We start from the raw sequence: 9999 nt of genomic DNA on the forward strand, positions 1-9999 counted from the left end.
AAGTTCTCCAAGTGCGAGTTTTAGCTCGATCAAGTGTCCTTTCTAGGTCACATTATTTTCAAAGATGGGGTTATTGTAGACCCGACAAAAATAGAAGCTGTGAGTAACTGGAATAGATCCAAGAATGTCAGTGAAATTAGGAGTTTCCTTGGGCTAGCAGGCTACTATAGGAAATTTGTAGAGAACTTCCCAAAGATTGCCTCTCCGTTAACAGTATTTACCAGAAAGAATAGAAAATTTGAGTGGACTGAGGATTGTGAGAAAAGTTTCATTGAACTAAAAAGGAGACTAACTAGTGCTCCAATCCTAACTCTTCCAAAAAATAGTGAGAGCTTTGATGTTTACAGCGACGATTCTAAATTGGGACTCGGAGTTGTGCTGATTCATAATGGTAGAGTTATTGCCTATGCCTCGGACAACTCAAAGATTATGAGAAGAACTATCCTACTCATGACCTTGAGTTAGCAGCAGTAGTCTTCGCTCTCAAAGTATGGAGGCATTATTTATACGGAGCTCAGTGCAAGATTTACACAGATCACTAGAGTCTGAAGTATTTCTTCACTCAGAAAGAGCTGAATATGAGACAGCAGAGATGGCTTGAGCTAGTCAAAGACTACGACTGTGAAATCCTCTACCACCCAGGGAAGGCGAACAAGGTAGCAGATGCGCTAAGTAGAAAATCTTGCGCAACCTTATTGTCCTTGTTTGCTATGTCCCAACCCCTACAGAAGTAAGTAGTAAACTTTGGGCTAGAAATTATTGCCGGGCAGCTCTCCACCTTGACATTAGTGTCAACCCTGATTGAAGATATATAGAAAGGGCAGGATGAAGATTCTAATATTCAGAAGATCAAGCAGGGAATACAAGAAGGAGAAAATGTAGAGTTCCGAGTATCAGACCGAGGGATACTATATTATGGTAATCGTCTCTGTGTCCCTAATCAAGAAGAACTACGAAGGAAAATTCTAGAAGAAGCCCATGGAACACCCTACACGATGCATCCCGGTTCCACCAAGATGTACCAAGATATAAAGGGACGCTTCTGGTGGTCTGGAATGAAAAGAGATATATGTCAGTACCTGTCTGACGTGTCAACGGGTTAAAGCATAACATCAAAGACCAGGCAGAGTTCTGCAGCCTATCCAGATTTCGGAGTGGAAGTGGGAAGATATATCTATGAACTTTATAGTAGGACTACCCAGAACCACGAATGGTTATGATACTATCTGGGTAATAGTGGACAGATTAACCAAGTCTGCTCATTTCCTAGCTATCAGAATATCCTACTCTATTGAGCAGTTAACACATTTGTATGTGAAAGAGGTTATCATATTACATGGAGTTCCCAAAACCATAATTTCTGATAGAGATGGTTGTTTTATTTCACACTTCTGGGAGTGTGTTCAGAGAGCTCTTGGCACTAAGCTGCGGTTTAGCATTGCATTTCATCCTCAAACTGACGGGCAAACATAACGAGTGAACCAAGTTTTGGAGGATATGCTACGGGCTTGTGCCTTAGATTTCAAAGGAAGCTGGTGTCGATACCTATGCCTAGCAGAGTTCACATACAATAATAGCTATCAAGCTACTATCGGAATGTCACCTTATGAGGCTTTATATGGGAGGAGATGTAGATCTCCTATCTGTTGGTATGAAGGTGGTGAAAAGAAAGAAATGGGATTCCAGACGGACCTTATCGAGGACACCACCAAAGCTATTCAGAACATTCACTAGAGAATAGAAACTGCTCAGAGCCGGCAGAAGAGCTATGCGGATGCTCGCCGAAGACCACTGGAATTTAAGGTTGGGGACTCAGAGTTCCTCAAAGTAGCTCCTATGAAAGGAGTGATGCGGTTTGGAAAGAAAGGAAAGTTGAGTCCACATTATTGTTAGGACCTTCGGATGCGGCTAGAGAGGGGGGGTGTGAATAGCCGACCTCAAATTATCGTTTCTTCATACAATTTAGGTTAGCGCAGCGGAAATACAATGTAGAAACGAAAGTGGAGAAGATCAAACCTCAAACATGATGATGTAACGAGGTTCGGAGATGATACTCCTACTGCTCGGCATGTCCGTAAGGTGGACGAAGCCTATCAATCCGTCGGTGGATGAGACCCCGGATAATCGGCTAATATGAACTCCTTCTGGGTGGAGAAACCTCGCCACAATCTCTCTTGCAACAGCAAGAATGGAGTACAACCAATAGAGAAACAAAACAAGAACAATATAAATGTAAAAACACTTTGCTTGCCTTCTCGTCGACTGGAATTCGATGAGCAGCAACTTCACAATGTCAATAGCAGCTGATCACCTAGTCGAGGGAAGCTCACACGAAGCTTCAGGAATAGGGAGCTCAGCAAAGCTCAGATCGCAAGAGTGAGGAAGAAGAGTGTTCTGTAGAGGCGCTCAGCATCTGATTTATATCTGCACCTGCAAAGAAGAAGACAGAAATCTAGCCGTTGTGTCGCAACGGCTAGGCCTGGACCGATCAGGCTCCAATCTGATCGGTCTGGGAGTCTCCTGATCGGTCTGTGGACCGATCAAGCCCTAGGCTGATCGGTCCCCAGACCGATCAACCAACTCTCTGTAAGAGTTGGCTTCGAAGCCTGATCGGTATGTGGACCGATCAAGCTATAGGTGGATCGGTCCACAGACTGATCCCCCTACCTTTTTCTGCCTCTGATCGTTTCCTGATCGGTCTGGTGACCGATCAGATATCTTACAGTGAGCCACTGTTTGGTTACTGATCGGTCACCAGACCGATCAGATAACCCATAGTATCACTGGATCAGTCTGCAGACCGATCCAATTTCCCAGCCTTAAACCTAAAGTCTTCCCGGTCTAGAGAACGAGCTACCGAGCCCTCTCTGATCTAGTCCAGAGAACGAGCTACCAAGCCCTCTCTGACTTCCTCATCCGGTCCAGAGAACGAGCTACCGAGCCCTCTCTGACCTAGTCCGGAGAACGAGCTATCGAGCCCTCTCCAACTTTGTCTGGTCCAGAGAACGAGCTCCCGAGCCCTCTCTGACCTAGTCCGGAGAACGAGCTACCGAGCCCTCTCCGACTTCGTCCGGTCCAGAGAACGAGCTCCCGAACCCTCTCTGACCTAGTCCGGAGAACGAACTACCGAGTCCTCTCCGATTTCCACGTCCGGTCTAGAGAACGAGCTCCCGAGCCCTCTCTGACTTCGCATGCCAAGCTTCCATACTTGGACTTCTCCCGTGCCAAGTTCCTTGCTTGGACTTCTCCCATACCAAGTCTCCATACTTGGACTTTTCCGTGCCAAGTCTCCATACTTGGACTTTTCCGTGCCACGCTCCCTGCTTGGACTTTTCCATGCCAAGTCTCCATACTTGGACTTTTCCCGTGCCAAGTCTCCATACTTGGACTTTACCCGAATCAGGTCAACTCAAGTTGGGTCAACCAGGTCAACTTTGACCAAAGGTTGCACCCACAATCTCCCAAGTTTGTATTCTTGTCAAACATCAAGATACAACTTTTCTATTCTCATCAAACATCAAAATACATCTCGAGTTAGGTCAACTCGAGTCGGGTCAACCAGGTCAACCTTGACCTAAGGTTGCACCAACAGTTATGTGGGGCCATACCGGATCACAAGAAGGGTTGGCAAGGTAGCCTATGAGCTGGAACTACCGTAGGAAATGTCAGCCATTCATAATGTCTTTCATGTCTCAATGCTGAAGAAGTATGTTCCCGATGCAAACCAAATGATTGAACAAAAGACGGTACAAGTTCGAGAGGATCTTAGTTATGAAAGTCGACATATTCAGATAATAGATCGAGAAGTTAAGAAGTTGAGGAACAAAGAGATACCATCAGTCAAAGTGATGTGGCAAAGTCAACAGTATGAAGAGGCAACATGGGAATGCGAGGACGATATGAGACAGAAGTATCCACAATTGTTCTAAGTTCGAGGACAAACTTTTTATAAGGTATGGGAAATTATAACATCCCTAAATTTTCCTCTATTTAAATAGAGCAAAAAGAAATAGAAGAAGAGAAAAGAAATAAAAAATTAAAAAAAATATTATCATAAATGGCCCGGGCTAGGATTAAACCCTAGACCTCTTACTTGAGTTTGGTTTAAGTAGCCATTAGGGTGGTGGTAAACATCACATGAGTAGTATGAAACAATTCATTATATGTAGATTCGGAGTGAAGAGATGCTTCAACTTCCTCTTAGTATAAAAGGGAAAAGAAGGGATGAAAACCTAATTTTCATCTTCCCTTCTCCTACACCTAGCCGAAATCCTTCTTCTCCTTGCAAGTTTTCGGCCAAGAACCTTAGGGTTCCATCCTTTGAAGTTTTTCAAGAGGAGAATCTAAGAGGAGGATTTTTTCTTCCGAGGATTGGTACGCGGGTGAAGAGAAATCCGGGGGGCCAAGGCATACAAGGGAGGCATATTCTCCCCAAAGCCCTAGTGAAATAATTGTAAGAAATAGAGAAAGGATGTAAGTATCTCTCACCTGCAGTATAAGTTGCTTCGATGTTACATATATTGATACGTTTTAAGCGTGTAAAGGAAGATGCATGTTATAAGATGTATATTGCATGTTAAGAAAAGATAGATGCTATGATATATAAGATGCCCTTCAAGTTTGGGATTAAGAGCAATGTTAGAGTATCTTGATTTGCTTCCCATAAAATTTTGGGACTAAGAAGCATAATCAAGTACCCTTAAGTGCTTCCCTATAAAGGTGAGGGATTAAGCGCGCATAAGGTGCTTGTTTAAATGACAAGTAAGTGCAAGTATAAGAAAGCAGTATTTAAAAGAAAGTATTTTACTTTTAATTGGCATGTACTGGACACAAGATCCATGGGTGGGCTCCTAGATCGCCCCTAGGCCCCTAGATCGCCTAGTAGTACCCTAATAGGTTCAGGATTAGCTACCTCGGATCTAATTAAAGATGCGCGCAAAGTGGTACAATGTCGGGGCCAAAGCAAGTTGATTATTATTTTCACTAGTATGTAATGTAAAGTTTTCAAAGTTCATTGGTTGCTTAAGTGAAAGCATCCCTAATTCGAAGACTTTAGTTATAAGGTGCAGCCTTGATGAACTCTATAGTATGGTAAGACTTCTGTTTCGTTATATGTTTTTTTTCATTACCTGTTTACATTACTAGCATGGTTTTTAAGTGGTGTTTTATATGATCAACTATTTAAAAATGCATGTCATGTACAGATGTTCGGATTATGTGTTTTAGCATGAGGATTGTCAAATGCATGTTTGGTGTTTTCTTTCAAGCAGTTTTGAAAAGCATGTTTCCCCTTTTAATGCATTGTTTTGTGAGTAGATGGTACTTACTAAGCATTCACTTACAGATTTGCATTCCTTATACTGAAGATAAAGGTAAAGGAAAACTCAAGTAAGAGGGACAGCAGGGGCAGTGCTTGGTGGGTGTGTGTGTGTGACGGAACCGCGGAAGAAGATCTTGGAATGTGTTAAGACTTGGTGTTAATGTGTTTCCTACCGTTTGGTTATGCATGAAACTTATGTAAAATTTACAGGTTAGTAGTAATTAGTGTGACAAAGACTCTTCCTCAAGTAAAGGGGTAGAATGGTAGTCCAAAGATGAGTACAAAGGGGAGAAGAACCTCTTTTGTAAGGCTGGGTGTGACCCCCACACGGCCCGTGACACGGCCGTGTGGATTCATACGGCCACGACCCTCCCCCTATCGGCCATGGTGACACGGCCGTCTAGATTTACACGGCCGCACACCTCTTGCTCTCGGCCAAGGTGACACGGTCGTGTGGTTTCACACGGTAGTGCACCTCTTCCTGTCGGCCAGAGTGACACGGTCGTGTGGATTCACACTACTGTGCACCCTTTTTGTCTCGCCCCAGGCGACTCGGCCGTGTGAAGACACACGGCCATGCACCTCTCCTTCTCTGGCAAGAATACACACCCGTGTGGATTCACACGGTCGTGCCCTGCTCCAGCAGGGAGGGCCTTACACGGTCGTGTGGCACATACGGCCGTGCCTTGCTCCAGCAAGGAGGGCCTTACACGGCCGTGTGGCACACACGGCCGTGCCTAGATTCTGGTCTGGTAAGGTTACACGACCGGTCCTCACCACACGGTCACGACTAGCTCCTTCTCGGGTAAGGCTACACGGGCGGTCAGGGCCACAAGGCCCAGGTCCTCTAGTAGTACTAGACTTCATCTCAAGCTCCGCATTGCTCCAAAACACGACTCAACATTCGAAACAAATTCAGAGTAGATCTCTGGACCGAGTTGTGTGCAGATAACAATGTTTTAGTAGGTATAAAAAGTAATAACGTCCGTGGCTTTGGTCAGGGTTAAGAAGTGTGGGCGTTACAATCCTAATCTTGTAACTCTTTTCACAAACTATTAGTAGATTGTTCAACGAAAGCACTCGATGAGTGCGGATCTTGGAGTAGGGAGTCGACGAAGACTCCGAACCAAGTAAAAACTTGGTGTGTTACCATTGTTCTTATTTTTCTGTTTCCACTGCTTACTCGATTAAGTTTCAACTATCGCTATTCACTCCCCACCACATAGCGTTCTTCATGATCTAACAATTTCTACGATGCCCAATTGGTTAGAAGGCGACAAAAAATCCTCCTATTTTAATTATTTGATGATCGATCCCATGATATACATTCTTTTATATAATATAAAGATAGATGAGTATAATCACTTTTACCTTGGCCATATTTTTTTCTACACTTGCAGTAAAAAAACAAACAAAAGAATATGCAGTTTCAACCGAAGTTTATCCTATAATAAGAATAAGGAGTCCAATGCATATTACATCTCGATAAATTGCTCCAATTGTTTATGCATCTTATCACCAGCCATTATCTCAAGGACTTGGCTAACATTTTGCAGTTAGAGTGGAGACATAGCAAGAAATGAGAGACTCTTACATTCACAGGCTTCACCATAAAGCACAACAACCCTCAAGGGTTTATAAGAATAAGTTAGAATAGTTGATAAGGAATAACTTACAAAGACAGATACATTTACTTTAGAAGATGATGAACATCAAATGATAACAAAATTAAATATAATGAAGCTGCAGCAGGATAACTTGGGTCACACACAGTCCACCAACTCACTGAAAAGAAACTCAAAGGCACATGGAGTGGCAGCAGAGTAATACACAATTTCCAGCTTGACATCACACTCACTACTAAACTGGCAAAGGTAGTAGTAGCAACTAGCAAAGCAAACAGTTTGGAAAAGGAAGCAAAGTTTGGCCTAGCAATTATTGTCACTGTTATTGCTGTTGCTGCTAGTGTTGTTGGTGTTATTGTGCTGGTGGTGGTTGCTGCTACCTCCATGATTCATCTTTCTTTTCCTACTGCTTCCATGGTGGTGCCTCTTGAGCTGTGAAAGCTCCATCTGTGTCTTCATCAGGAACTCCATCCGCTGCAGCTCCATCTCCCTCGTGAACTCCATCCGCTGCTTCTCGATTTCCATCGACTGCCGTAGCTTGGAGCTCTCCACTTTCTCGTACACCTCTGCGAACCGCAGGATGACTCGCGTCAGTTCCTTTAGCTCCTCTGTCCTCCCTCCCTTTTCCTCCCTAACCTCCTCCGCTTCGTGGTGGTGCTCGTGCTGTCTCTTTCCGTTGGACGCCCTTGGCGGCGGGAACCCCTCGGAGGAATCGGCGGATGAGACCGACACGGACGCCGGCGACGACTTCCTTGCTTTTTTAACGGTCGGATAGCCGCTTCTCTGCCGCTTCGGGATCGGCTGCGGGCGGCGGGACGAGGAGCGGGTGCCGGCGGGGATATTTTCGCTAGGAGCCGTGGGTTTGTGGCTGGGGCCGAGAAGGAGGTCGAGGCGGTGGAAGAAGGGCCAGGAGGAGAAGCTGCCGCCGGAAGCGGAGATCTTGGACTTCTCGGCCTTGTACTTCTTCTTGAGGGTATCGATCCGGTTCTTGCACTGGACATCGGTCTTTGGGGCCTTGGTGTAGCCGTCGCGGCTGGTGACGGCGTCGGCTACCTCCTGCCAGTGCTTCTGCTTGAGGTTTCCCCGGCTGAGCTCCAGATAGCGTTCCCCCCAAGCGTCGATCAAGGTGGAGGTGGCGCCCTCGCTCCAACAGTCGTCCCGGCCACCTCCTCCACCAGCAGGGGAGGAGCGAGTCTGCTGGATGGGGACGGCGAGGGGGAGGGCGAGGGGGAGGGCGTGATGCTCCGGAGCTGGGGCAGCGACGGTGACGGGCTCGGCGGTTCGGCCGTTGGCCTGGTGGGGCGAGGAGGAAGGAGCCACGACGGAGATGGGAACGGCGTCCGGTGACGACTCAGGCGATGCAGATCCGGAGACGGATTGTGGCGGAGAGCGCGACGGCGACTGGGCGTCCTCGTCGTCTTCCATGGGGGAGGGTGCGTGGAGATCCACAATCAGCCGGCAGTTAAGGAGAAGAGGCCGGAGACGAGGTCAGCAGTGGGGATCCGTAAAGAGAAAACGGCAGCGGCGGCAGCCGAGAAGGCGAAGAGAGAAAAAACAAAAGGCGAGGGCAGATGGGTTCGTCCGCCGACCGGCGTTCCGATATGATATATTTATATATATCGTTGCCGTGAAACTTTTTCCGTTATGAAGAGGTGATAGATTGTAACGGTACCGGTTTAGAAGGGTTGGTTGACGCGGGCAGCGCATCGCAGGTGTGACCGTGTGAGATTGACCAAAGGAGCGTAGATCCGGAAGCGTGAATCGCGCACGTGCGAACTGTGATATGACTCGGGCTGAAACGGCAGGGTTGATCACAAAATCCAGGTTTCCTCGGCTGGATTTAGTGTTTTTTTTTACTTTTCTATTTACAAAATAAAGATTATATTAGGACTCTGAAAATGAAAAACTTATGACATTTTATTAAACCGCACAAATAACTTTCATAAATATTTAAATTATATCCATACTTCTAAATTTATTAAATTTTGTCTTTGTTTTTAAAAATATTCTCGTTTGAACTATTTACTCCATACTATCTATACCACCAAGTTTCACTTATATTACTGAGATAAAAATTACATAAATTAAAAAAAATATTTCATTTCACATGCATCATAGAAAATACCCAATTTTTAATATACCGTACTTATCATATTAAAATATACTAAAATTTAGTATATCAAAAATTTTTATACGGTATTATATCATATTAAATTTTTCGATATCAGTATCTGTATAAGATTTAATATTTTGATATAATATATACAATACTGATGCCGAAGTTTATGCTAAACAGTATGAAATTTATATCGTACCCAAATTTTGATATGAAGTTTATAACATTCAAGATCCTCTAACCTAAACTACCTTTAGATAAATAGTTAAACCGCTAGATTAATTTAATTAGGTGGGTTATTCATTAAAAAAAAATATATATTACTAATAAATACTAAAAGTTAAGGAATTGAAAATATATCAAAAATGTTGAGTCTTATCTACTTGGTAACTAAAACTAAAGTATATATATATATATATATATATATATATACATATATATATATATATATATATATATATATATACATATATATATATATATATATATATAATTAGGAAAGAAAAAGAAAAAAGAGAAGGAGGAATAGCTAAGAAACGCAATTCTGATTCGTTTTCATTCAAAGCAAGAGAACAAAAGCGTGAAGTTGTTGGGAGAAGGGAGTTCCGACCAAAGGCTCCTCACTCGTGCACCTTTTCTCCTTACGCCGAGGATCGAGATTTGAGCGTTTTAAAAGCAAAGACACTTCTTAAACTCTTATTTTGTTCTCTTTGATTTGCACCATACAAATTATACTATTCTTGCGTATAACATGATGCATATGAAAGCCAGTAGCTTAAGTACGTACCTATGTCATCTTCTCGAATTTTGTTTTCTTCTTTTATAACTCACCCAAGTTCTTCCAGTTTTTAGCAGGGGTCTGTTAGAAAGGATTGTTTTTTTTTATCGACCCTGAAATTTTATGAATTTTCTTCTTATGATATATCCTGCACAGGTTA

The 9999-nt window shown here is 43.7% G+C and overlaps 1 protein-coding gene across 1 annotated transcript; it reads right to left on the reverse strand.

Annotated features, from left to right (window-relative positions):
• Positions 1-6954: 6954 nt before the first annotated feature.
• On the reverse strand, positions 6955-8688 carry LOC122034741 (trihelix transcription factor ASIL2-like). Its single transcript, XM_042594081.1, has one exon. It carries the CDS (start codon positions 8368-8370, stop codon positions 7249-7251), a length of 1122 nt encoding a protein of 373 aa, XP_042450015.1. The 5' UTR covers positions 8371-8688; the 3' UTR covers positions 6955-7248.
• Positions 8689-9999: the final 1311 nt, after the last annotated feature.

The sequence above is a fragment of the Zingiber officinale genome, chromosome 11B, assembly GCF_018446385.1.
Source record: "Zingiber officinale cultivar Zhangliang chromosome 11B, Zo_v1.1, whole genome shotgun sequence".
NCBI classification, from domain to species: domain Eukaryota; kingdom Viridiplantae; phylum Streptophyta; class Magnoliopsida; order Zingiberales; family Zingiberaceae; genus Zingiber; species Zingiber officinale.